A 27,601-nucleotide genomic window follows, 5' to 3' on the forward strand; every position below is an offset into this window, starting at 1 on the left:
GTGGTTGTTTGCCTGCAGGTGATAGCTCCCCAGCCCGCCGCTTGCCTTGCTGCAGCATGGCTCCCCTCTTCTTTTGCTTCTGCCTCGCTCACAGCCCAAGAGCGGCGAGCCCGCTGCACTCTGCCTGCTGCACACATCGGCTCTCCTGCTCCGTGAACGCTGCCCAGCACTCCTTGGTTCATGCCCCATCCCTCAGCGCTGCTGAGGGGCAACAGAAGTGCACACATGCTTGCTTGCTTGGAAGACCCTGGCGCACCGTGGGAGACCTTGGGCGCAGAGAAGGGCCCTCGGGGACCAGTGCTGGGAGAGTATCGTCAGGCTCTCCGAGGAGCCCTGGGAGTGCAGCACTTTGTAGGCGTAGGCACACCAGGACCTCAGAGGAGCCTCTGGGGAGCGCCACAAGGTCCTGGGAAGGCCCTGACGTGCTTTAGAAAGCACTGTGGGCCAGTCAGGCCTGCTGGAAGCCCATGGACTAGCGGAAGGCAGCACTTGGAGGACCCCAAGGCTTGCCGAAAGGGCACCAGGAAGCGGTGGAAAGACGGTCTTCCTGGCAGTGGCAGAAAGCGCTTAGAGGGAGCCAAGGATGCCGCTGGCGCTGGGTCCGTCTGCCAGGCGCTTCTGGAGAAGGGTGGGCGCCGGAGGAGCCAGGCTGGAGCAGGGATGCACCCGAGGCCCTGCCGAAGGAAGCTGCTGGCAACAGTTGCCTGGAGTACCAGGCACTGGAACAGCAATGGTAAGAGTACGTTGAGGCTGTCTTGCTATCCAGAGCAATGGTAAACACTGCTGTGCTAACACATGGTTTGAGCCGGAAACAAGCTGCTGGACCTGTTGGGGAGTTGCATCACTTTGGTAAACAGGGGACACCCTGCTGGCTGGGGAGCAGCACTTCAATTAGGAGAGTGGCTGTGGGCTCTGGGAGGCACAGAGCCAGTTGGGCTGCGAGGAAGCAGCAGGGGTTATTGGCCGTCATGAATGAGTCCTCTGGACCGAGAGGACTGGCCGCCAGCCACCAACTTGGTATTAAAGTAGCCTGGAGAGCACCGTCTGTGTAGTATTTCTTGTCTTGTCCTGCTGCAGTTTTCCCAGAGGGGTCTGATCCTGAGGGTGTGCCCGGGCTCCCCCTGCGTCAGGGGACAGCGCGCCTTCCAGTCACTCGGCGAGAGCAGAGGCCGCACAGACAGCTCCTGCCTCAGCCAGCGGCCCCCGGGGGACTGAGCGCCCTGCCCCTCACGTGCGGCCTTGCTGCGCCTTCGCCGTGCCCGTGGCTGCCCAGGGCAGGAGGGCGGTGGGCAGGGCCCCGGCTCTGCCTCTGAGGCAGGGAGCGGCGTGCTCAGGCTTTGAGGCGTGCGGAGGCAGGGAGCAGCCGTGGGCCAGCTATAGCCCAGCGGTTCCTTCGGCTGCTTGCAATGGCTTTCGTTCCTCTGCCCTGGCAGGGGTTCGATCCCGCGGGCACCCCTGGCCCACTTCTTGCTCGGGAATATTTGCCCGATGTTCTCCACATTTTCCTCCTGCTCGTGTTCTGCCCATTACATTTCCTCCGCCTTCTTCACTTTTATCCTCTTTTAACCTCATCCTGTGCCCTGCTCGCGTGTTACGTACCAACTCTGTGCCTATGAAAAGTGCACAAACAACCAAGGGAAGATGTGACTGTAATCAGTTTATTCACAGAATCACAGAATGGACGAGGTTGGAAGGGACCTCTGAAGATCATCTGGAGATCAAGGTAGAGCCTGCAGCTGCACAACCATGACCAGGCAGGGGACACCACCAGGATGCTCTATTGGGTTTATGTGGCAAAGTTTTGTTGGTGGGGGCTGCTGGGGTGGCCTCTGTGGGCCATCTTGATGGGCCCATGACAACCCAGGCCATCAAGGAAGAGATGTGCATATAGATGGGCTCATGACTGGGGGTGGACCTGACCATGGACACTTGCACAGGTTATTCATGATTGTGAAACGTGCTGCAGTAAAGCAAGCCACGTAGTTAAAACTTCTTTGGTATGGAGGACGATGTCTGAAATGTAAATATATGGAGGCCTGGCAGACTGATTATATCACACTCCCCCAGACCTGCAACGGTAAGTGCCATGTACTTACTGTGGTAGAAGCAACCACTGGATGGCTGGAAACATATCCTGTGCTCCATGCCACTGCCTGGAGCACTATCCCAGGCCCTGAAAAGCAAATCCTATGGTGACATGGCACCCCGGAAGGAATTGAGTCAGACAATGGGACTCATTTCCAAAACAACCTTATAGACCCTTGGGCCAAAGAACATGGCATTGAGTGGGTGTATCACATCCCTTATCATGCACCAGCCTCTGGGAAAATCAAGCGATATAATGGATTGTTAAAGACTACACTGAAGGCAATGGGTGCTGGAACATTCAGATATTGCAATACATGTTTGGCAAAGGCCATCTGGATAGTCAACACAAGGGGATCTGCCAACTACGCTGGACCTGCCCAATCAAACCTGTTACGTACTTGTGCTGCGTCTGGCTGGGATGGAGTTAACTTTCCCTGCAGCAGCCCATACAGTGCTGTGCTCTGCACTTGTAGCTAAAACAGCACTGGTATCACTGGTATTATGTTGGGTGAGAATAGTCCGTGATTTGAATTATACTCTGTTAATTACTATATAATAATGTATGTCATCACTAATGTGATTGTTATATGTATGTCCTATTAATGGTATCACAGTAACAGTCATGCAGATAATGACTAATGAATTTTGATAGAGTTGGACAAGCACAGCGGTGTGATGGAATCAGAACCAGCGACAATCCAACATCACACACCGTCTCTTCTGCCCTGAAAGATTGTTGTGACAGATGGAGCCCAAAGTCAGTCACAGACTAAACAAATTCAGTGGCCATTTTATATACATATATGAAATGTGGTGATTAGTTGGAATGTATTGGAAAGTGTGGGACCTGACCATGGCCTAAATGGTATAGAACCACCAGGCCCCGGCAGCCCTCACGAGGGAGGCTGACGAGGCGCAGTCGGAGCCAGCAGTGGCAGCTGGATGGAACGTGGTGGGAGAAGTAAGGCAAAAAGTAGGATTGTTACCCTGAACTTTTGGAGAGCCAACTTCGACCTCTTCTGGGACCTGCTTGGGGGTATCTCATGGGCTAGACTGCTAGAAGGCAAGAGTGCTTGTGAGAGCTGGGCAACGTTTAAACAGCATTTCTTTGAAGCTCAGGATCAGTGCATCCCTAAGAGTAGGAAGTTGGGGAAGGGGGGGCAGGAGACCTGCATGGATGAGCAAGGAGCTCATCGACAAGATCAAAAGGAAGAAGAAGGTCTATGAAATGTGGAAAATGGGCCTGTCCCCTTGGGAGGAGTATAGGAGTGTTGTCAGGGCCTGCAAGGATGCGACGAGGAAGGCTAAAGCCCACCTGGAGATGAATCTGGCAAAGATAAAGGATAATAAAAAGGGTTTGTTGTAAGTATGTAAACAGTAGAAGGAAGACTAGGGATAATGTGGGTCCCCTGCTGAATGAGGAGGGTGCCCTGGTAACAGGGGATGCTGAGAAGGCAGAGATACTGAATGCCTTCTTTGCTTCGGTCTTTGCTTCAAAGACTCCCCCTTGGGACTCCTGGACCCTGAAGGGAGGCAAGAGAGTCTGGGAAATGGAGACCTCCCCTCTGGTTGAGGAAGGGGTGGTCTGGGAGCGTCTGGGTGGGATCAACACGCACAAATCCATGGGCCCTGATGGGATGCAACCACGTGTGCTGAGGGAGGTGGCAGAGGTGATCGCCGAACCGCTCTCTATCATCTTGGACAAGTCTTGGAGAACAGGAGAGGTGCCTGAAGACTGAAGGATAGCCAATGTCACTCCGGTCTTCAAAAAGCGCAAGAAGGAGGATCTGGGAAACTACAGGCCAGTCAGTCTCAGCTCCATCCCTGGAAAGGTGTTGGAACAGCTTGTTCTGGATGCTATCTCCAAGCAATTGGAAAAGAAAGTTATGAGTAGTCAGCATGGATTCACCAAGGGGAAATCGTGCTCGACCAACCTCGTTGCCTTCTATGATGGCATCACCAGCTGGGTAGATGGGGGAGAGCAGTGGATGTCATCTACCTAGACTTTAGCAAGGCTTTTGATGCTGTTTCCCACGACATCCTGCTAGCAAAGCTGAGAAAGCGTGGGATAGAGGAGTGGACAGTAAGGTGGGCTGAGAACTGGCGGACTGGCAGAGCTCAGAGGGTGGTGATCGGCGGCGCCGAGTCCAGTTGGAGACCTGTGACAAGCAGTGTTCCCCAGGGGTCAGTGCTCGGTCCAGTCTTGTTCAACATCTTCATCAATGACATTGATGAGGGAATAGTGTCCACCCTCAGCAAGTACGCCAATGATACAAAGCTGGGAGGAGTGGCCAACACGCCAGAAGGCTGTGCTGTCATTCAGTGAGACCTGGACAGGCTGGAGAGCTGAGCAGGAAGAAACCAAATGAGGCTTAACAAGAGCAAGCGTAGAGTCCTGCACCTGGGAAGGAACAACCGCATGTATCAGTACAGGCTGGGGGATGAGCTGCTGGAGAGGAGCTCTGCGGAGAAGGACCTGGGGGTCCTGGTGGACGACAGGTTGGCCATGAGCCAGCAGCGTGCCCTGGTGGCCAAGAGGGCCAATGGGACCCTGGCGTGCATTAAAAGGAGCGTGGCCAGCAGGTCAAGGGAGGTGATCCTCCCCCTCTACTCTGTCCCGGTCAGGCCTCACCTGGAGTACTGTGTCCAGTTCTGGGCTCCCCGGTACAAAAGAGACAGGGATCTCCTGGAAAGAGTCCAGCAGAGGGCCACAAAGATGATACGGGGCCTGGAGCATCTCCCCTATGAGGAAAGGCTGAGAGACCTGGGTCTGTTCAGCCTGGAGAAGAGAAGACTGAGAGGGGATCTCATCCATGTTTATAAATACCTGAGGTGTGGGAGACAGAGGGATTTGGCCAACCTCTTTTCAGTGGTTTGTGGGGACAGGACAAGGGGCAATGGCCACAAAATGGAGCACAGGAAGTTCCGCACCAACATGAGAAAGAACTTCTTCCCGGTGAGGGTGACGGAGCACTGGAACAGGCTGCCCAGGGAGGCTGTGGAGTCTCCTTCTCTGGAGATATTCGAGACCCATCTGGAGGCCTACCTGTGCAACCTGCTCTAGGGAACCTGCTTTGGCAGAGGGGTTGGACCCAGTGATCTCTTGAGGTCCCTTCCAACCCCTACAATTCTGTGATTCTGTGTTATCAACGTTATTCTCATCCTAAATCCAAAACAAAGCACCATACCGGCTACTAGGAGGAAAACTAAGTCCATCCTAGCCCAAACCAGAACACCATGGTATGGAGTATCCATTTGGGCAGTTAGGGTCAGCCGTCTGTGGTACTTTAACACAGCTGGGCAGTTGAGCTCCACCCCAACCGCTCTCTCCCCCTCCTCAAAGGGAAAGGCAGAGAAGATACGATGAAAAGGGCCCAAGGGTTGAGATAAGAACAGGAAGATCACCCTACGATTATCGTCACGGGCAAAACAGTCTCAGCATAGGGAATTAATGTAATTATTACCTATTACTATTAATAAAACTTTGAGAAACTAAAACCAAACTAAGAATACCTTCCCCCCATCCACTCTCATCTACGTCCTATCCCTGAGCAGCACAGGGGCATGGCAAATGGGGGTTGCAGTCAATTACTTTGTCTCTGCTGCTACTTCACGGTCACTCTCTTCCCCTGCTCCATCGTTGGGTCCCTCCCATGGGATGCTGTCCTTTCCAAACTGATCCTGCGTGGGCTTCCCACAGGCTCTTCAAGAACAGCTCCAATATGGGTCCGTACCATGGGGCCCATCCATCCCCCAGGAGCAAACTGCTCCAGCACGGGTCCCCCACGGGTGGGCGGCAGCTCCCCCCATACCCCCTGCTCCTGCGTGGGCTCCTCTCCACGGGCTGCAGCTCCGGCCCGGGGCCTGCTCCTGCGGGGGCTCTCCATGGGCCGCAGCCTCCTCCAGGCCACATCCACCTGCCCCACCGGGGGCTCCTCCATGGGCTGCAGCGTGGAGATCTGCTCCGTGTGGGACCCATGGGCTGCAGGGGGACAGCCTGCTCCACCAGGGGCCTCTCCACAGGCCGCAGGGGAACTTGTGCTGCATGCCCGGAGCACCTCCTGCCCTCCTTCTGCACTGACCTTGGTGTCTGCAAGGCTGGTTCTCACTTTTCTATCTCAGCTGCTGTGTCACAGCAGGGATTTTTTCCCCTTTCTTAAATCTGCTCTCACAGAGCATGAGCCCACTACCAAAACTTTGCCACATAAGCCCAATAGAGCATCCTGGTGGTGTCCCCTGCCCAGTCATGGTTGTGCAGACGCAGGCTCTACCTTGACTTCAGCAAGGCTTTTGACACTGTCTCCCATAACATCCTCATAGACAAGCTCAGGAAGTGCGGCCTAGGTGAGTGGGCAGTGAAGTGGGATTCGTGACTGGCTGGATGGCAGAGCTCAGATGGTTGCGCAGAGGGTTGGTGCAGAGTCTAGTTGGAGGCCTGTAGGTGTCCCTCAGAGGTCCATTGTTGTTCAACTTATTCATCAATGATGTGGACAATAGAACGGAGTGTAACCTCAGCAAGTTTGCTGATGACACAAAGCTCAGAAGGGTGGCTGGTACCCCCCCCCAGAGGGCTGTGCTGCCATTCAGAGGGACAGGCTGAGAGGAACCTCAGGAAGTTCAACACGGGAAAGTAGAGGGTCCTGCACCTAGGGAGGAATAACCCCAAGCACCAGTACAGGCTGAGGGCTGACCTGCTGGAGAGCAGCTCTGGAGAGAGGCATGGGGGTCCTGGTGGACAGCAGGCTGACCATGAGTCAGCAATGTGCCCTTGTGGCCAAGAGGGCCAGTGGGATCCTGGGGTACATTTGGAAGTGTTGCCAGTAGGTCAAGGGAGGTGATCCTCCACCTCTACTCAGCCCTGGTGAGGCCACACCTGGAGTACTGTGTCCAGTTCTGGGCTCCTCCGTACAAGAGGGACACAGAACTACTGCAGCAAGTCCAGAGGATGGCTACTAAGATGATGAGAGGACTGGAGCACATTTTGTATGAGGACAGGCTGGGAGAACTGGGCCTGTTTAGACTAGAAGAGAGAAGACTGAGGGGAGACCTCATCAATGTGTATAAACATCAGAGGGGAGGGTGTCAGGAGGATGGAGCTAGTCTCTTTTCAGTTGTGCTCAGACAGGATGAGAGGCAATGGGCACAAACTGAAGCACAGGAGGTTCTGGCTGAGTATGAGGGGGCACTTCTTTACTGGGAGGGTGACAGAGCCCAGGAACAGGTTGCCCAGAGAGGCTGTGCAGTCTCCTTCTCTGGAGATCTTCAAAACCCGCCTGGACGCCATCCTGCACAATGTGCTCTAGGTGATCCTCCTCAGCAGGGGGGTTGGACCAGATGATCTTCAGAGGTCCGGGCCCTTCCAACCTCGTCCATTCTGTGAATAAACTAATTACGGTCACATCTTCCCGTGGTTGTTTGTGCACTTTTCATAGGCACAGAGTTGGTATGTAGCATGTGAGCAGGGCACAGGATAAGGTTAAAAGAGGATAAAAGTGAAGAAGGAGGATGAAATGTAATGGGCAGAACAGGAGCAGAAGGAAAATGTGGAGAACATCGGGCAAATATTCCCGAGCAAGAAGTGGGCCAGGGGTGTCCGCGGGATCGAACCCCTGCCGGGGCAGAGGAACGAAAGCCATTGCAAGCAGCCGAAGGAACCGCTGGGCTATAGCTGGCCCACGGCTGCTCCCTGCCTCCGCACGCCTCAAGGCCTGAGCACGCCGCTCCCTGCCTCAGAGGCAGAGCCGGGCCCTGCCCACCGCCCTCCTGCCCTGGGCAGCCATGGGCACGGGCGAGGTGAAGGCGCAGCAAGGCCGCACGTGAGGGGCAGGGCGCTCAGTCCCCCGGGGGCCGCTGGCTGAGGCAGGAGCTGTCTGTGCGGCCTCTGCTCTCGCCGAGTGACTGGAAGGCGCGCTGTCCCCTGACGCAGGGGGAGCCCGGGCACACCTGAGAGAGGGAGTTAGGGGAATCTTATCAAGTAGAGAGAGAGTGCTGACGGCATGAAACTAGGACTAACTATGGTGCTTGTGCAAATTAATTAAAGCAAGAAGCCTTGGGCCCCTTTACCAAGGTCAGTCTCTTAATAAGAGTGTGAGCCTATCTTAAGAAACTGGTAGAAACTGGTCCTGTGGATGGACAAGATCCAAGAAGCAACTGAGTCTGCGCAGAGACAAGAGGTCAACTAGCGGTGATGAGGAAGAGTCATCAATCTTCATCCCCACGACCCCCGACGACCACCACCAGAATACACTGCGCAAGTGCAGATGGGAGGAGTTTATGGAAATGACTCCTTGGAACTAATTTTAATATGAAGCAGGGACAGGTTATGAATATGTATAGGCATATTGTGAAACTTCATGCATATGTAACTCTTTACTGCATATAAAAAAGGCAAGTTGCCGCGTCAGGTGCGCACAACTTTGGCGGGACTACCCCCCGTGCTGCCCAGCGCTGAATAAACATACCTACTTTACAATCTTACTGATTGTGGAGTCTGTTTTCCGCAAGTCACACCCTCAGGATCAGACCCCTCTGGGAAAACTGCAGCAGGACAAGACAAGAAATACTACACAGACGGTGCTCTCCAGGCTACTTTAATACCAAGTTGGTGGCTGGCGGCCAGTCCTCTTGGTCCAGAGGACTCATTCATGACGGCCAATAACCCCTGCTGCTTCCTCGCAGCCCAACTGGCTCTGTGCCTCCCAGAGCCCACAGCCACAATCCCAGTTGAAGCGTGCCCCCCCCAGCCAAGGGGGTGTCCCCTGTTTACCAAAGTGAGGCTGCTGCTCAGGTATCCAGCGTGCAGTGGAGGAGAGCTGAGGCCACACATTGTCTCCCTATTCAGCTGGGCCACCTCCCAAAGGTCCCCAATACCTCCCCAGCCCACACCCAATGCTGGCAGCCTTTCAGAGCAGCTGCTGCTGCTTCTAACTTCTCCCAAGACCTATGCTGGGGCCCTACTGCATCAGAGCAACACAGAACAATTTTATAAAAAATGGAAAAAGCTGAACCAGGCAGGTCAGGCCTACCTCCCCCAGAACAGAGCAGAACCAAGTGCCGGCTGGGAACAGGGCAGCTGTCACGCACCATGATAGCACCCCCATCTTCCAGCGCTGGCTCTCAAAATGAACCCCAACAAACTGAAACCAAAGCTGAAACAGGACCACATCCCCACCAGGCCTGTGCTCCACTCCTGCAGACAGCAACAGGACGTCTGATGGCTCGGGTTCGGCTCATAGTTTGGGCAAAACAGCTGCCTACGTCAGCAGGCATCCTGCAGGAGAGAGGAAAGCATTGGGCTCTGTGTGGTTCTCTCCCTCCCAGCCTGGGCCCCCACCTGCAGAATGAAGTCCAGCAGCCCCTCAGTCCCAGGAAACCCTCCAGGACTTCAGGAAAGGTTGGAAATGGCACCAATTCTGTGCCAGGACTCACCTAGCTTCCTGAGAGCCAGCCGCGCCACTGCGTCTTTTGCCTTCTCATGCCCACTGGTGCTTGGCACATCTTCCTGCACCCACAGGAACGCACTGAAGGGCAAGGGCCACGCTGGGATCACTAGTTGGCACCAGTACTGCAGCCACCCACTGGGTTTCACCTGGACACACTTTGTGAAGAAGCGGGGGGTCCCCAGGCACTGCTGACGGCACAGGGTGTTCAGGCAGTCCAGCACGTTGCACAGCTTCAGGGACAGCAGCACTTGCTCGGGGCTCCCTAAGTGCTCGCCACGCTTCTCCTTACACAACTGCAGTTTCTCCTTCAGCTCTGGTTTCAGCCACCCCACCTTCACATTCTCCCCACAGAGCCTCACATTCCCTAGGAGAGACCCACAGCAGCATGCAGGAGATGCTCACACACCAGCCTCCAACCTGCAGTCACCCTGTGCAGCCAGTGTCCCACCACCACATCCTGTCCCCCAGCATCTGCCCCAGTGACCCCATGACGGTCCGACCCTGAACCAGAGTGCACAACGACACCTCCACGACTTGCCTTCACTGCAGCCCCACCAGGCCTGCACAGGTACTGCCAGGGACCAGCCTCACCGGGGATAGCCAGCCCAGAGGGGACACGAGAAGCCAATGGATGTCTCAAGCCTGTAGGCACTCCTCAGCTGAACCTGGTGCTGGGATCTATGCTCACTTACAGACACCCAAACGACAAAGCCAAGCAGCATCCCACAGCACCCCAGCCTCCCACTTGCCTCCCAGTACCTTCCATCAGGGTTTTCTTGGCCATGGCAGCCGCCTGGTGTGAGCTGTATTTCAGCACGGCGAACTTGGCCTTCTTCTGGTAAGGGCTGGCATGCAGGGTGATGCTGAGGACCCCTTCGGTGGCCCCCAGCACCACAGCCTCCAGGCCCTTCTGGTTCACCGAGGTGGGCAGGCCGTCCACACTAAGCTCGCACTTCTCCAAGCTCTTGCACACCACGATGGTGCAGCCCTCCTGCACCTCCAAGTTGTTGAGGGTGGCAATGGCCTCCTTGGCACCCTGCCAGCTGCTGTACTTGGCGTAGGCAAAGCCCCGGTTGAGGCCGCTGAACGTCATCATGAGGCGGAATTCGTAGAGCTTCCCCACACTCTGGAAAAGCGGGATCAGCGTGTTCTCGTACATTTCCTGTGGCAGCTTCCCGATGAAGACCTCCGAGCCCGCCGGTGGGGGGCTGCCCACCCAGCCTGTAGGCACAGAGCAACACGTGGGTGAGACGAGCCTGGCCACGGTGCCCGCCCTGATGCACCATGCTCCCGGGCCACTGCCATGCTAAGTTCATCACGTACCTGGTGGGGGGCCACCGTATCGCCTCTGTCCATTGATCTGTACCAGATCAATGCCGGTTTCTCTTACCCAGTTGAGCAGGGCCATCTTATTGGCCTGGTTGATACTGTCGGCCCACGCCTGAGGAGGGAGGTGATGTTAGTGCTGGGCAGCTTCCAGCCTCCCAGCTGGGGGCATACGAACCCCACAAAGGAACAAGACCGAGCACAAGCCAGGAAGTGGAGGAACAAATGCTGGACTGCTCTGCCCTCAGGGAAGGGCAATGCACATCCAAACAACTATCCTGTCCACCGTCCAAGACTGCTCCAGCAATTTTGGTAGAGCACAAGAACACCAACACTCCAGAGATGCCTGCAAGGGCTTTGAAAACAGAGGTTCTGGTGCCTGCTCAGCAGCTGGCTTGCATTACGAGAGAGGGTGGGAGCAAAGAGCCAAGGTGAACCTTGTATCACTGGAGCTCCAAGGAGGAATTAAGGACACGACCCATGTGAAAACATCGGGTTTTAGTTCATTAAGTACCACCAAGTCTCATTAGGGTCTCTGAAGACCATACGCTGAGTGGGATTAAAGTATCTCAGCTCATGCTAAAACGCACTTTGGTTGCATCTCACTCTCGTGCATCCTTGGGTGCGCCACCAGGTGGTGGCACCTTTCTGTCTCCACGAGGTTTTGCCCTTCTCCAGAAAACCCTTTCAGATGAAGGCGTGGGCCTTAACGGCACATCTCCGCCGAGAGCGTGCACAAAGCCAGCCCCGGGCTCCTCCCTGCCCTCTGGAGCCACCTTTAAGCCCGGTCCCCGCTGCCTCGGGACGGGCCGGGCGCGGCTCTTCCAGCACGCCCCAGCGCAGCCCGGCCGCCCCCCGAGGCGCCGCCACGGCCTCCCCTCGTGGGGCTCCGAGGCCCGGGGAAGCCGCTGCCGGGCGCAGCCTCCCCCGAGGCGCCCGGCCCCGGGGGCTCCGAGTCCCGCCTCCGACCTGGGCAGCGGAGAGCCCGGCCCCGAGGGCTCCCCGACGGCCGCCCCCGGGGGGACCGGGGAACCTCCGGCGTGCGGCCGCCAGGCCCCCGGGGGGGGGGGGGAGGCGCAGCGCCGCGGCCCATGCCGGCAGCCCCCCCGACGGCACCTACCTCCTCCTCCATCGCCAGTCCTCGCCCAGCTCTGGAAGCTTCCAGCGCCGCCAACAAGGACCACTGGGCCGCGGCTGCTCCGCCCTGGGGAGGGAGGGTCCTGCCGGGACCCCCCCGAGGCTGCCCTCCCGTGGGCGTAAAGCCATGCAACTGGTAAATTAAAAAAAACCACAGCCGAATGGCCCCAGAGGGGTAGGAGGCGGGCCAGAGCTTGCCCCGCGGCCAGGGGAGCTGTTTGAGGCAGGGCTGCAGCACGGCGAGCCTCCACGTGGCACCGGGGCCACCACAGCTCAAGGAACTGCCCCCGTGGCCTTTAGAAGTCAGCTCTCACCCACAGAGGCGGGGGCATGTGAGCAAATCCCCGCCCGAAGCAGAAAGTAGGGACAGAAGGCAAGGAAGGGGGTTGGCAGAGTATTTATTGTTTCTTGGAACAGCTGGCTTGGGATAAGGTCACCTCCCTGCAGCCACACGCTGGACTGAACATTTATTCAACATGAAGGGAACAAGAAGCTGCAGCCAAGAGCCTGGGGTCTGCTGACAGTGCGGGGCTCCACATGTCATGGTAACAACTGCAGACGGGAGGCCACAGTGTGCCAGAGCCACTTGCAAAACATCTTTCCAGCAACATACTGAAGAGCCAGGGCATTTTGTAAGAGTCAGTGTAGCCTCTCTCCCCCCGATGGGAAAGGGAGCGCACAAAACAAGAATAAATACAGCTTTCAAAGGCTCCCCCTGACCCTGCACTTGCTGCCACCTGGCCTGGTGAAGGAGATGACCAACTTGGTATTTAGAGGAGGAAATCTGTCCACCAGAATCCAATGAACAAGTAGACAGGTCCACGCAGGCTTTAAAGCTGACTTGTTCGCATCCTGATCTCCTCAATGAGGTTCTCCCTGCGAATGTTGACCTACACGGGAGAGCACAAAGGTCCATAAATACAACACAAGCAGCTTGTCACTGGGTGACTTTCTCTGGTCCCACATCCCACTTGTGGCCCTCTTGTCTCATGAGATCCCACCATCATGTCACCAGTCCCTTTAGGGGGGTGAGGAGGCAGCAGCACCATACACAGAGCTGAATGCAGCCCTGTGAGAGCAAGCACTGCCCATCCACCTTGCCAAGCACCCTCCTGCCAAATGACCAAAAGCAACACGCTTTCAGTATTTCCAAAACTGAGGCCAGTGCACAGATTGCCACAGTTCCCACCAGATCACCTTCAGCAATGCTCCCACACCCTGGAAGGTACATGGAAGCAGCCACACAGCCCATGATCCAACCCCTCACCCCAGGCCCCCAAGGTGAGGAATATCTAGGAGTTCAAGGAGGCCGCGTGGTGGGAGACTTTCCAGAGTCAACAACAAGGAGACAACAGGGAGAAAACAGGGCTCCTCAGCTCCAGGAAACTGCATGGGACAAGGAATCAGAACCTGGGATGTTACAGAAGTCCCTGGAGAGACAACAGCTAAAAGAAGTCTAGTGAGGAAGGCAATGTACGAAATCCTGAAAACCTGCCACTTGGTGGTGAACTGATGCCAAAGCATGTATTCCACAGCAAGTCAAGAAGGGCTGGAGACTCACCTCACCCGGTGTCTAAAAGTGCATGCACAAGACCACTGCCATCAGCCCGCAGGCCTCACCTCAAATCTGCCAGTTCTGGCTCACACCCTCTTTCCTCACTACACCTTCTGGAGGAGCAGCTTTGCTGAGTCTTGGAGGCCTTCCACATTAGATGGAAGCGCCCTACAGCCTTCATCTCCCCTTTGGGTACCACACCTGAAGCATGAGCCTGCAGAGCCACCTTGCTATGTACAAGCTGACTGCACTGCAACTGGACAGGGTACGGATAGGTTTGGAGGGCTTGCCTGAGCTGGGAGGGAAGGTAAGCAGCCATCACTCCCCCTCCAAGCCGCCACGAGCCTCACTCACCTCCTCACGGGTTGCCACGACCCGCAGCTTGACAACTCCATCCTTGAGTTCCTGCTCTCCCACAATGGCAACAAGGGGGATGCCCGTGTCCTCGCAGTACTGCAGCTGATTCAGGAGCTTGGGGTTCTTCTTGTACAGTATTTCTGCCTGGAATGGAACCAGAGCACAACGCTGTACTCAGCATGGGCCTGTTTCTCTGCACCCCCATCATCACACTCCCCAGCATTCCAGGCCAGTCTCATCATTGCCATTTGCTGGGTGTGGATGTATGCACAGACTGGCTAACGGAGAAGGCAGGGCACTGCAGCTAATGGGTAATGCAACACAGCTCCAAGGTACTCAGCAGACAATGCTGCTCCTGGGAAAACACGAGGTCATCAGCTCCAGTCTACATCTGACCAGGGCTGACACCTCTGGTGACCCTAGCAGCTCAGAAGCCCTGTGGAGCACCCATTCTCCTCTGTTCAGCCAAGGGAGACTGCCTGCAGCAGGAGCAGGGCCCTGACACAGGTTGTCTTCAGCCTGTGGGAAACACCGCCCAGGCTCCTCCCCTCCTTGCAAGGCGCTGCACTTTTCATTTTCTGTTGGAAGTGGCATCACAGCTGCCATGCAGCAGAGGCTGAAGCACTGCCTGCTTTGGGAATCTGTCCTGAGTAGACAAAGCCAGAGCATCCCCTGCAGTATTATAGGGCTACTCAAGTTGTACCACCCAGCCCCCACTGGAGAACATCTCATCTGGGACATTTGGAAGAAGCAGGCTCAATCCAGGAAGGCAATCTGCTGCCCATGTTCTCCCTGTGACTCCTTTCTCCCACAGCAAACCCAGGTCTGGTCCATTCCTGGCATGAGAGGGCGGATCAGGCAGCTCCTGACTTGGCCATTGCCTGGTCATACCTTGATTCCAGCATCCCATAGCTCAGAGATGAGCTTCAGCCGCTCTTCAAGGAGCTTCTTTTGGGCAGAGGCCACCAGCACCTGTGTTTCTGTTGTCCTGATCTTCTCCTCAGAGGCCTAGAGAGGGGACAAGATTCAAGAGATGACACAGATATATGGACATACCTGAGACCCTATGATCCTATGAGGTCCCCACCCCAAGCCCATCAGTTTAGCAGTGAAGAGGCTCAGGGTCAGTGGGATGAACAGCATAAACTCTGGAGGGTCAGGCAATGACCCAGAGACCCCATCCTAGACCAGAATCTCTGTGCGCATGATCCATGTTGGGGGTTTAACCCAGCCTCCCTCCTGTGATGTGGGTTTGCACAGGCTGGAGAACATGCTGAGAATGAGCAATTTCTGACAACTTCTGCCTAGAGGTTGTTCCTCCACACCCAAAGGCCTGTGGCCTCTTGGAGATCTGCTCTGAGTGGCTAAGGAGCAGCAAGCTAAGGAAGCTGCACAGAGCCAGCTGCCAGCTCTACAGCTGGGCTGGGAACTATAGGTTAGATTAACAGCAGCGAGCTGAGGTGCTCCAGGACTGTCAGGAGCCACCTGCTCCCATGGCAGATGCTGGATACTCAAAGCAGCACCTTCCTGCCTCTGCTCTCTCTGAAGGGATAAGTCTTTAAAAGGTCAGCTGCAGAGGACCAAACCTGGCAAGGATTGGAGGTTGTGGGGGAAGAATTCAGTTTCCTCTTAGAAATCCCAGTTGTGTCTGCCAATAGAGAGGAGAATGAGCTCAGGAGAGTTCATTCCAGGAAACAACCTGGTAAGAAAACTGAGCTTGACTATGAGTCAAGCACTTTATGTAATAAATATGAAAGCGAAAGCCTTTTATTTTCTGACATCATTCCTCTGTTATCTACAGAGGGCTGCCTCACACCCATGTTACTAATTGACAAAGACATGATTAAGGGCTAAGGGAAGGGGGGTTGTACAACCTGATTCCTAAACAAACTGGCAAAAGACCTGAATCCTGGAAAATTACTAATCGAAAGACAATGGCTTTGCAATCCTATAAATAGTGATCTCAAGCAAGAATTGTTTGAGCTCTCAAGGGACAGCAGTGGGCTGCGGCCTTGATCTCCCCCTATAGAATACTGCCAGGCTTGTTGGTGTTGAGACACCGAGTGACTGTAAATCAGCAGAGGATTGCTGAGACTGGGCTTGAGCAGGAATGTGATTTAATTAACACATGGAAATGTGAATTGATTAACATGCATATCCTGCTCATCTGGCCAAAGTACAAAACAGTTGTTGGAGATCTGCAATTGAACAACGGGCCTGGGAACTACAACAAGTAAGCGGGAAGCCTCACAGCCCAATGTTTCAAGTCAAGCCAGGAAAGCAACCTGTCTCTGTTGGTCTCACCTCCCCTTTCCTCTTGACCAAACAATGCAACAAGCCTTGCTGAGAGCCAGACACATGATAAATGACTCAGTCCCATCTCACCAAAAGTATAAATCTGCTTTACAGAAACCTCTTTTTGCGGATGTAGAGGATGAGAACTCCAATTATCAGATGGGTTGACGGACCTGGACCTCTCTCCTTCCCAAGCAGGGACGCCTCTTGGTAAGACTTTTGCCTCCAACTCTGTCAGGTATTACTCACGAAAATATTGATAACTAAAGCGCTAAACTATTAACTTGAGCTCAATTATTGCAGTAAGTGAATTTATTAATGGCAATCCCGAATCTGTGATATCTGTCACCTTAATAAGTTACCTATCTTTTCAACTTTGCAAAACTGTCACTCTGAAAGTCCTTGGCAGGGCTCTGAAACAGGAAAACGTTGACTCTATAAAGTGGCTATACTCATAATCCTTTAGACATAAACCGTTGACCAAGTCTGGGACTAGGACTGGATCCAGCTGCACCTAGGCTCCTCTCTGAGAAGGAGTTTAGAAAGCAAGGGGGTCCTTTCTGAACCTCGTGACTCAATGGGAAGACCTCCCTCAGCCACATACCCTTAACGCAACACCCCCTTAGCTGAAGGAACCTCTCAGGGCACCCCGATGGGATGTGCATCCCAGGGCTGACTCCTTGAGGAACAAGCTCATCCGTGGGCAAAGGCAGACAAGGGATAAGGCGGAGACATTCCCTCTAAGAGGGGTATTTTGGAAGCACACAACTGCTTTTAGAAACCTAGATCCTCCAATAAGCCTTCTGTGAACCTTGCCATTCATAAATCTTTAACAAAGTTTCTGTTTCTATTGTAGCAAATTCCTTTAGATCACTGTGTTAATTGACTGATGCTTACATACTGATTCAGTGCTGTTAAAATCATATAAAAAAAACTTATTTTCTATAAAGATACATAACAAATCCTTAATTTCTGCTACATTAAAGCTGTGCAAAATTCTCCAACAGGTACGTGAGGAGAATGTAAATCCTTACTCTTTCTCTGTGCTTAGTTAAGCATCAAGGCACTTACCTCCACTCTCTGCTCTAGGATGGAGAAGATCCGCTCGATCCCTATGCTCACCCCCACACAGGGCACCTTCCGTCCCTTGGGATCAAACATCCCCACCAGACCATCGTAACGACCGCCTCCGGCCACGCTCCCAACGCTGACCGGGTCCTCCACGTGGTCGTTCTGCTGCTGCAGCAGGACAGCCTCATAGATCACCCCTGTGTAGTAGTCCAGGCCTCGCGCCAGGCTCAGGTCAAACGAGATCTGTGGGACACAAGGGAAGCCCCCTCAGCGCCACGCTCGGGGCTGCCCAGACACCAGGGCAGCACCCCCTCCTGCCTCCGCCCCTCCTCACCTTCCCTGTGATGCCAAACAGGGTCAGGTACTCAAACAGCAGCTTCATGTCCCCCAGACCCTCCTTGGCCAGCTTGTTCTGGGACAGCTTCGGGTCCTGGAGAAGCTGCTCGATCAGGTCCAGGCCACCTGCGGGAACAAGTCATGCCTCACATCTGCCAGCACAGCAGCACCTGCAACGACGGGCCCGGCCAGCTGCACGTGCTGCTTCGCTCCCCTCCGTCCCTGCCCCGGGCACGCCAGCCCCTGCCTGGCCTGGCAGAGAGCAGCTGCACTTGTTGGGAGCACGAGGGAGCAGGCTGCAGGGAGGGACAAGGGCTCCATCCCACCGTGCTCACCGTGAAGCTGGACATACTCCCCAATGCGATCTGCAGCCTCGGGAGAGAGCCCCTTCTCTCCTACCATCTCATTCTTCACATCCTCCCAGGGCACCTGTGAGGGGTGAGAAGAACATGAGCCACTGCCCCAGGGATACAGTCTCTCCTGAGGAACGTCTCTGGTAATGCAGTCCCATACAAGTGAAGAGACGTCCGCCCTCACACATCTTTACACTGCAGAACTCCGTCAGGGTGGTTAAAAGGTGCATGAGAAGAGCAGCAAACCAAATGCTCTCGGGGCATGGTTCTAACTACACTTCTTGTACCTCTGCACGGTCCGTTTGTATCCTAACCCTGAAGTCACCAAAGCGGCCCAAAATCCTGACAGCCCCAGGACAAACATTTTGGTTTAGATATCTGGCCAGAATTAGACATTTGTACTGAGTTTGAGAGATGTCTTGCTGCTGTGGTTTCCATGGTTAGGTACAGTCATATACACCAGTTATGGAAGCGTTGCAGGTCACGCCCACCACCTGGAAAGTTGTGAGGAGATGGCTGGATAATACAAAAGCCCAATGTAAGCAGGATAAGCAACAGCTTTCCCACCGAGCAAGGGGGTCAAAGAAACAGAGCCGTGACAGCATCCAGCTGCACTAAGTTAAAACACAGCCTTTCAGCACAATAACAAGGAAATTACGCCACCCCAGAAAAGCCTGGTCCTCCCTTCCTGCTGCTCTTCCATGCATACACAGCCCCCAAACCTACACTTCAGTCATGGCCCTGCAATACATCTCACTGCTAACAGCACTTTGACTAAGGCCTCCTCTACCTGACTTTAGTCAATCAGATAAGGCCTCCAAAGGAGGCCATCATTTGTTCATCCTTGAGCAAAGCAATGTGAACGTACAAGATGAGACACCAGGTCACTTTGTTTAACAGGATTCCACAGGAAGGCTAAAAGCACTCCTTTAAGCAATCAGCCCACAAACTGTGCCCCGCATGTCTCTGATGACACTGAAATTCCCCCTTGAAATTCTGATTTGGATCCCAAGCCAAGAAAACTGAGTCTATAGATGGCACTTCATTTTAAGGTTCCTCTTCCTTAGCTTTCAGTGGAGGACTGTACACACATTTATAGACTGATCTCTCCAGCATTCCTGTACCTGACTAGGGCCTATAGTAAAGATGATTGGCTGCAGATAAAGAGTTCTTCCTACACTAGCACCTTTCCCTCCTCCCAGAAGTCCACATAAGGGCCTGAATCCCTTTGAGACCAACACAACAGTCAGAGCTTTTGAGGCAGCTTGATGAGCACAAACCTACCGGTTGTACCTACTTCCTGCCTTGTCTCTTACAGGAACAGTTGTACAGAGGGCTGTTCTGCATCACACCAAACTAGAGTAAGATAGAGATGTCCACATACAGCACGTTCAAAAAAACCAAACCCATCCTACAAGTCCAAACCAGTACAAGTGTGAATGAAGCGACCAGGAGATGTGGGGTGGGCTACTGCAGTCTCGCAGCATTGGGAAGAGAGATTACGGCCCTGAGCAACGTTCTCCTTGTGACTGTGTGCACCCTGCTAGGTTGCTGTGCAGTCCAGGCCAGCCCTGGAGCCCTGTTGCTAGCAGTAACATCCTTGCACTGATGGTAGCAACAGATGAGAGTGAAGACATGCCGTGGGGACACATACAATACAGAGCAGTACCAAACTGACCACCCTTCCCCTGCGCAGGAGGCAGGAAAAGTGCTGCTGGTGTTATTTTACAGCTCTGTGTTTCTAGTTTCCTATTCCTTCTCACTCCAAGCACTTTCCTCTACCTCAGATCTCTACCTCCAGGTGAACATGGAAACCTCATCCATACAGGTCCGCCTCACTTCCCTTTGCTGCATCTCTGATGCAGCTACTTGGGACTACCTCCTGAGGGTCCTCAAAACAGCTGGAGATGCATGCTGTACAGTGACACCCTGCTCATGCACAGCACGGCCAGCAACGTGCACGTGATGCAGGCTCTGTGCTCTCAGCAGGGATGCTAGACAAGACATCACAGTACCAACCAAGAACGACACGAGCTTGCAGATAGCACAACAAAACAACTGGACAACAAAACAACTTCAGCAGCCTTGCCACCTGGGGATGTCCATTTGTCTCAGCCTTGTCACCTGTAAGCTCACTGCCTTATACATCCACCGCTTATGATTGCAATTCTCTACTTCTGAGAACGACAGAGATTTTCCCTTTATGTCAGTTTTTTTTGCCTTGCTACGGAGGTGTGAAATTTTAGCAAAGGTTCCAGGAAACAACTGTGATTCCTCACACTGCCAGAACTGAACCTGCTGCATTTGAAAAGTCTTTTGAATGCCCTAGACTAGTCTGGGGGCAGGTTTTCATGACCTAGATTCATAAGCAGTAGCAGCTTAAGAAAGCTAAAATTTGGGATGTTGAACCTCCCATATGAAGAGCTATTTTCCCTCCCTTCTTTTCCATTTCTCAGGACCCTGTGGGATGCTAGAGAAGGAAGTGCAGAATCCAGTTTTGCTATGTGACGGACATGCCTGGTGTGCCCCCCTTCCCTCTCAATGCATAGGGTGAAGGGGCTCACATGGGCAACCTGACGTTTACCAGCATTTTCCAGACCGTTCTCATAGACCTGGACAGAGACTCACAGGAACTCCAGAAGCCCGGAGCTCCAGTCCATACCTTATCCAGTTTGTCAACACTGGAGCAGATTGTTCGGAACTTGCTGTCCGGGACACCACAAACTGCAAACATCCCATCAAGGATGCGCCGATCGTTGACCTGGGAGACAAGGAAAAAGTCATTTACTATGAGCTCAAGCAGACGCTTCAGATGAGTTTCTCTCCTCTCTAGTTTTAAGCACAAAAGAGAGAATCTAGCGGTCACCCTAACCCCAAGGGAAACATGGGCCCCAGACACTCTGGTGTTCTGATGTGCAAGTTATTTCCCGTTGCAAATCTGTGGTGAAAAAAAAGACGGCTATCTGCATTTTCAAAAGCCTCTGCCAACATGCCTCTCTAGCCACTCAAGAAGCCACAGTCAGAAGGGGGTAAAACTTTGCTGTAGATTAGGAACTGACAGAGGGAAGGTGAGAAAATGAGCTTGGCAAGAACATGGTGAGCCAGACTCAGCTGGAACTGCAAAGAGGAGCAAGGGATAGTGGAAGAGCCATAATACAGTCTACCTGAAATAAGCATGCCTAGAGGGAGGCTGCCTTATTTTTTTTCCTCGCTTTACGGTTTCTGGGTAATTTCTGTCTCTTCCCCATTCCTGGGGAGCTAAGCTGCCTCTCCCCCCAAGAGCAGGTCAGCCTGCACAACTGGGTCCTGCCAAGCCTGGGGAGAGCCACTGCACTCTCGGGCTCCTCTCCACAGGCTGCAGCTTCCTCCTTCAGCACATATCCACCTGCGATCTCTTCTTGCAGCACCCTTGCTACCAAAACCTTGCCACATGAACCCAGTACAGGGGCCTATGAATCATCTCATAGGGGGATACGTAAAAACAACTTGGGAACAGACCGCAGACTGAGGAGATGAATGCAGTATGTCACGCTGCACTCTCAGTACAAGAACAAAGGGACATCTGGTTATGTTAAAACCTTACTAGGAGATTTTCTTTTCTTTTACTTCTTTTGATAGTGAAGTCAATTCCATGGTTTAATTATGTTCTGTAAGAGAAGGTAATTGAGGCCAAAGGCTTAGCTGCATTCAAAACTCCATGGGTAGTGAGAGCATCTACAGTTAAATTAGACAGAAACAAAGACTGCTCAGGAGGTTGTAACCCTCCAGCGTTGATATCAACCAAAGAGTCCCTCACAGAAATCATGGAGCCCTCCTCCACTGCAGGCAGGTTATTCTGCTGTTCCCCATTGCAGAGATGCCTGCTCATCCTCAAATAGATTTGCTCGTACCACTGGCCAAACACAACCTAGCTGGACTTGATCTAGATACGCAGCTCCTATGCACAATGCTTCAGCTCCTCCCGGACTGGTTCAGGGGCAGGCAGCTGGGAGTGCAGCACCCAGGCCACACCACGACTCTGGGGCCTTCGCAGAGATCCCACCAACCTCCTGCACATCAGACCCTCCCACCCACTACTCTCCTACACCCTTCCCATCCTGTCTGATCCCCACATCCAGCACCACTTGCAGCCACACCAAGGTAACAGAGGTGTTTTGAAGTGCACTACAAGCTCAGCCCTGGAAAGGAGTTGGTGGGAAGGCAAGAGTTTGCAAACGACATAGTGCACACACACAGGTGTTCACACTAAGGGGCATTAATAGCTGGGACAAGTGCAAGGATCCTGGGCCAGACCCTGTATTTTACTGCAGGCAGTGAACGTGGCAGTCATCTTGTTACTTTGCTGCTGGGCATTTTGTAGGGGACCATGGTTTATGAGAAAGAACTCTGCCAACTATGGCCTCAGGAAACCTACTTGATTCCCATCTAAAGGGGAGCCTGAGATGAAGTCCAGCCCTTTAGTATAGACACCATGAGAAGGCAGAGAGGCAAGATGACTACTGCACCTGAACCACACACCTCAGTGTGCATTAGAGTAGGAACAGGTGCTGTAGTGTAAAACCACAAACAGCAGCCACTGCTTCCTACTGTGGCACAAAGAAAACTGTCTGAGGATCCAGCTCTGGCCTCACCTTAATGAGAAAGTCCCCAAGCTGCAGGTCACTCAGGATCTCGTGCACTATCTTCAGGCACTCAGCATCTGGAATCATAGGGTCAAACTGGCCAGCGATGTCAAAATCCTGAGGAACAAGAGAAGGCAGAGAGCATTTCAGCACAGCAGAGAGGGCTGCAGCCACACAGCTTCAACTCTGCTGTTAATAGCAGTTTGTTTACAAAAAGCAACAGAAATGTTGTGAAAAACGACAAAAAAGAAGACAGCAGAGATCATCAATAGCAAATAAATAGAACAAAGGAACCAGGAAGGGGAGGAGAAAACTACTTGTTATTTGGTATGACCTAAATGCCAAATGTTTTTCCTTGATCCCCATGATGGTTTTTTTTTTCTTTTTTTAATATACAAGCAAATCAAGTTAATGACCAGGCACACAATGGGAATAATACAACAGAAGTCATCAACATTCAGAGAAGAAAAACAAAAGAAGCAAAAAGAGACCTCTTATCCCACCCCAATTTACAAAACTCCAAATGCAAAGTTTTCAATCACATCTTGAGTAAAAGAACAATTAGGAACACAGGAATGATTCGCGACTCAGTAAATTTCAACACGCCTTCAACAAGCTTCCAAAATAAATTGGGTCAATGGAGGAAGAAAGAGATGAGATTGCATCTGTCAATTTTCCAATCAGCTGAGTGTGAGGAAAGCTGATGCAATCCCCAAGGAAGCTGGGCAAGGTCTGGTACAGCCAGGAAAATGCTGCTACCATCGTACAGGGCACAGGTGAAATCTCACTGGAAAAACCCAGAGGAGGCCTGGTCAGTTATATTTAAAAGATGCAGAAAAAAAGCTACAAGGCTAAGCAGTGAAGTAAAGCATCTCCAAGGAGAGAAAAGCAACAGAGCTTGATCTAACCAGCCTAGGGAGGTGAAGATTGCTCTCAACATTTCCAAAATGTTCGTTTGGGAAAGGGAAGAAATCAGTATCAAGGGATGACAGCTACCATTTAAAAACCTGCACTGGCACAAGGATAAGTAAGCTGTCAGACACAAGTAAGTTTTAGCCTATTTGCAGCTAGCCTAAGAAGATGATCCTAGAAAGCTCTTTCAAATGAGACAGCAAGCAAAGACTCCAAGTTGTGTGAAAATGGGCATTCACCAAGGTCCGAAGCTGGAAGGTATAGGCAGGGATTGTATGAAGAAATGGAAATATTCTCAATTAAGAATTTACTTGCGATATGATGCCCTGGGGACTGTGATAGTACAGTGGAACAAATCCATTCCTCAGGGCTATCACACTGAGAAAGCCACAGAGGAAACTGAATTCTTTGTTCTGGAATTAGGTCTCAGGGTTTTTCCCTTCCTTTGAAATAAAGATGGACTAAGCATGGGATGGAAGCAACGGGTGCTGTGGCTGAGTCACTCACCTGGCTCATGCATTCTCGCTCACACAGAAAAAAGTTCAATTGTTGCCACATTTGGGATCAGAAGGAAATTCTTTCCCTCAACCGGGCTGACAAGCACTGTGGGACAGAGTAGGGAGCTGCCCTCCTCCACAGTGCAAAGCATGCCCAGCATCTGGGGGTTACATTGCAAAGTTCCCTGATACAGCAGTGCCCCGTGTTACAGCCATCATCCACAGACTCTCCCACTCTCAAGCTGCTTTTCAACCCCAGAGGGAAAAGAAGTAGAAGATGAGTTTCCCACCATCACAAGGAAGGCGACTGCAAGATAACACAGCCTTCAGTCCTACGTCCCTACAACCACTGCCCAGCCTAGAGACCCGCAGAGCAGCACCCCTGCTGCTGGCCAAACTCACACACTGGTAGAACTCCCTGTAGCGGCCCCTGGTCATGGCCGGGTTGTCCCGCCTGTACACCTTAGCGATGTGGTAGCGCTTGATGTTGGTGATTTTATTCATTGCCAAGTAGCGAGCGAAGGGCACCTGGGACCACAGAGTTAAGGATGGGAATAGAGAGGGATCACCCCACCCGGTTATCAGTCACAGGCAGCGCTGCAGCCTCGCTATCTTCCCAATGCCCAGCGCAGTTTGGCACACGTCCCTGGGGCAAAGCAACAGCTACCAGACAGCATGCCTGGCCACGGTGCTGCAGGGTCTGCACGGCTGTCCATGACACAGCCCACGCATCCTGCCACTAGCACAGGGACAGGTGCCCCTGCAGGCATCTCCCAGCACTGCCCTGGGTTACATCTCACGGCCTAATCTGGGTTCCCTGCTGTAGAAGAAACCCCACTCAAATTTTTCTTCCCTCCACACACGAAGTGTTACTTTGCCTAACAGGAACAATGGGCAATAAATAACTGAGCAACGGTTCTGTGCCTGCTAAACCACACTACCTGCTCATGCTTTCCCTGCCTGTATAGGGTCAGAACCAAGGGACTGTCCTCCCTCTTCCTTCCTTGCCCTTGGGGCAGCACTGTCCCAAAAAGAGGGCAGCAAAGATGACAAAACACCCCAGTGCTGGCTGTTGCAGGATACAGTCAGGTCATAGCGCAGGGACAGCAGCTCTCCTCCTTGATCTTTCAGATCATAGATGAGCTTTGAGTCTTCTCCGTATTTCCCAGTTAGCGTCTCCTACAAAAAAAAAAAAAAGAAAGAGACACATGAACGAACAGCATCTTCAGCAAGAGTAGAAGAGTCCTGGAGCACACAGAACAAGGACAGAAAGGAAGGACACCTAGGAGATGGAAAAAACTCAGCCCTCAACACGGGCTTTCAACTGCAGAATCCCCACCAGCTCAGCCAACTTGCTGCGCTCTTGCTCACCTTCAGCTCAAACACTGGCGTATCAATGACTTCTGCTCCGTGGCGCTTGAAGCAGTTGATGATAGCACTGAAAACTCTCTCACGAATGGCCATTTGTTTGGGGCTGTAGTCCCGCGTGCCCTGGGATGAGAAAAGGAAAAGAAAAGCAAATGACACATCGGCTTAGAGATACGCAGTGGCAGACAGATGCGAGAGGTGACACGAAGAATCTGTCATACTGCTTACAAAGCTAGAGAGATGAGGTCAATTCACCAGCTACCAGCACAGGGGGTAAAAAGCAGCATTGGTAAATATTAGAACACAACTCAGATGAGATCTGCTACAGTCTACACTGCTGAATATGTCAGAAGTTTCACCATGTACAAAACAAAGGAGCTAACATGGATCCAACACCCAGACAGTCCAGCACCTTCAAGGATGACAACGCAGCTAGGACCTGTCCACAGCTCCCATTCATGGGCAGCATTTACCAGACCCTTACACAACAAGCCACCCAGAGAGGTGGAAATAGGAGGACAGGCAATACTTTGCAGTTGTGGAATAAGCAACAGCTTTATGCTTTCCAGAGTACCCACAGAGAAAACATATTTCCAAAGCACGATACCTGTGAAGTTCACTGGGATGGGCTCCCTTTTAATCTTCATCACTGTTAAGTCACCAAATTGTTTCAATGACTGCCTTCAAGCTTTCAGTAACTCACATAACTGTCAGTTAACTATACCTCTCACTTCAATTTTTCCAGGGCTCAACAGTTAGACAAGGAGGAAGCAGAGAGAGCATGCACATTACACCTGCAGGTCGAACAGCAAAGGATTGCTTTCAGCAGTGCACTGACATGGCTGAGAGAAGCTGGAAATCCAAACTGTTTTCCCTGATGCTCACAGAGCTGCAAAATCCTCTCCCTGCATCTTTAAACACTGAGATATTCTTTCTTCCCAGGTCTCACACCACAGTTACATTAACCAAAAGATGTGATAAAGGAAACAGACAAGTGAGACCATGTTGAGGCACTTCCTTTAAACCAGTGACACTAATGTATATTAGTAACTGTCTCTGTGCCACAGCATGAAAGCACAGCTGGTTTCTGGTCAGCTGCTAGTATTGAAACATCCAGGATACAAAAGAACTTCAGCATAAATTGCATTATGAACGCTCTTCTCAGGGAGACTTGGAGACTGAAGGGCTGCCACTGAGGGAAGGGTTCTGCTGGCAGAGGACAGAGAGATGCCTGCAGCTGGCCAGACCCGCTCCATAAGCGGGATGACCCTACTCTTACAGACTAAGGCAAAACCAAAAGCCATGAGATCTCCGAGCATTCCTGGCAATGCTTCCAGGCACCTGGAGCACTTCGCAGCGCTGTGTGCTCACCCGGCCTGCAGCAGCTTTACCCGCTCTGCCAAGGTTAGCGGGAACAGGAGCAGCCTGAGGATCCTTGATCTGTGAGAGCCAAGGTTTGCAGGCACTACTGGGGTCAGCACTACAAGAAATTTTAAGTTCTGATCCTAAAAGCACTGGAGCAAGGCAAGTCATGACCTCCCTTCAAAGAGAAGAACCCAGTCGGAGAGGAGACCTCACACTGGGCAGCTACGATAAAGACTGACCAAAATCGATCCTATCAGCTGGTGGTCGGCTTGCCACAGAAGCACTGGAAAGCTTTCGGTTAGCAGGGTGCCTGGGTTTGGTGTTGCCGGGGTTATTTTGATCCCCCTCTCCCGTCGCCTCGCTGCTGGAAGCAAAAAGGGGCTGAGCACGGGGCAGGTCCGTGCCGCACGCCCAGGCTCAGCACCCGCAGGCCGGGGCCGCACCCGCACGAGGCGGCCCCGCACAGGGCGAGGCGAGCGTGTGGGCTGCGGGACGTTACCTTCGGGGTCTTCAGCACGAACTTGTGCTTCCCCTCATCTCCCCCGAGCTGCGCCTTCATCTCCAGCAGCTTCGCCACCTCCTTCGCGATCTGCGGACGGAAGGAGAGGGGAGCCGGCGGTTACCCCAGGCCGGCCCGCAGCCCGCCCCGAGCGCCTCCGGCCCCGCCGCCCGTCGCCCCCCGCCCTTCCCACGCGGCCCCGGCCCCCCTCCGGTCGCCTCGGGCCCGGCCGCACCCGCTCGGGCTCGGCCTTGTCCTGCTTCAGCCGCCGCACCGCCTCCGCCTGCTCCCGCACCGCCGCCGCCTCCTCCGCCGCCATGGCCGCGCCTGCGCACTGCCGGGGCCGCGCCGCGCCGGGCGGAGCTCAGGAGGCGGCAC

General features: G+C 53.2%; 2 protein-coding genes across 5 annotated transcripts; both read right to left on the reverse strand.

The window, feature by feature from the left end:
• Nucleotides 1–1,631: 1,631 nt before the first annotated feature.
• DND1 (DND microRNA-mediated repression inhibitor 1) lies at nucleotides 1,632–12,250 on the reverse strand. 3 transcript variants are annotated; one of them, XR_010824909.1, is made up of 6 exons: nucleotides 11,977–12,250; nucleotides 10,854–10,971; nucleotides 10,290–10,751; nucleotides 9,517–9,894; nucleotides 8,599–9,358; nucleotides 1,632–8,031 (listed from the first exon to the last, which is right to left on the reverse strand). XR_010824909.1 is itself a non-coding variant. In XM_066977108.1 (5 exons), the coding sequence occupies exons 1-5, from the start codon at nucleotides 11,986–11,988 to the stop codon at nucleotides 9,342–9,344; spliced, it is 987 nt and encodes a 328-aa protein (XP_066833209.1). In that variant the 5' UTR covers nucleotides 11,989–12,250; the 3' UTR covers nucleotides 1,636–9,341. The 3 variants fall into 3 exon arrangements, 2 of the variants coding, with proteins under 2 accessions (XP_066833209.1, XP_066833210.1); XM_066977108.1 differs by having other exon boundaries at nucleotides 1,636–9,358; XM_066977109.1 differs by lacking the exon at nucleotides 10,854–10,971 and having other exon boundaries at nucleotides 1,636–9,358.
• A 124-nt stretch (nucleotides 12,251–12,374) lies between these two features.
• HARS1 (histidyl-tRNA synthetase 1) lies at nucleotides 12,375–27,599 on the reverse strand. 2 transcript variants are annotated; one of them, XM_048051506.2, is made up of 13 exons: nucleotides 27,459–27,599; nucleotides 27,224–27,313; nucleotides 25,363–25,482; nucleotides 25,075–25,170; nucleotides 24,394–24,519; nucleotides 22,592–22,699; nucleotides 20,623–20,721; nucleotides 17,943–18,036; nucleotides 17,606–17,733; nucleotides 17,272–17,514; nucleotides 14,797–14,913; nucleotides 13,903–14,049; nucleotides 12,375–12,883 (listed from the first exon to the last, which is right to left on the reverse strand). In XM_048051506.2, the coding sequence occupies exons 1-13, from the start codon at nucleotides 27,540–27,542 to the stop codon at nucleotides 12,824–12,826; spliced, it is 1,512 nt and encodes a 503-aa protein (XP_047907463.1). In that variant the 5' UTR covers nucleotides 27,543–27,599; the 3' UTR covers nucleotides 12,375–12,823. The 2 variants fall into 2 exon arrangements, with proteins under 2 accessions (XP_047907463.1, XP_047907464.1); XM_048051507.2 differs by lacking the exons at nucleotides 27,224–27,313; nucleotides 27,459–27,599 and adding an exon at nucleotides 26,964–27,083.
• Between the last annotated feature and the right edge of the window lie 2 nt (nucleotides 27,600–27,601).

The sequence above is a fragment of the Anser cygnoides genome, chromosome 14 (genome assembly GCF_040182565.1).
Source record: "Anser cygnoides isolate HZ-2024a breed goose chromosome 14, Taihu_goose_T2T_genome, whole genome shotgun sequence".
Classification (NCBI taxonomy): Eukaryota; Metazoa; Chordata; class Aves; order Anseriformes; family Anatidae; genus Anser; species Anser cygnoides.

Bases quoted from the DNA above. Each gene is read 5' to 3' on its own strand.
- DND1 (XM_066977108.1), bottom strand. The intron at 10,752-10,853 runs GTACGTGATGAA...CTGTGCCTACAG, and splicing joins ATACGGTGGCCCCCCACCAG to GCTGGGTGGGCAGCCCCCCA. The intron at 9,895-10,289 runs GTACTGGGAGGC...GGTCTCTCCTAG, and splicing joins CAAGAAAACCCTGATGGAAG to GGAATGTGAGGCTCTGTGGG.
- HARS1 (XM_048051506.2), bottom strand. From the start codon at position 27,542: ATGGCGGCGGAGGAGGCGGCGGCGGTGCGGGAGCAGGCGGAGGCGGTG. The intron at 27,314-27,458 runs GTGCGGCCGGGC...TTCCGTCCGCAG, and splicing joins ACAAGGCCGAGCCCGAGCGG to ATCGCGAAGGAGGTGGCGAA. The intron at 22,700-24,393 runs GTGAGTTTGGCC...CTTGTTCCTCAG, and splicing joins ACAGGGAGTTCTACCAGTGT to GATTTTGACATCGCTGGCCA.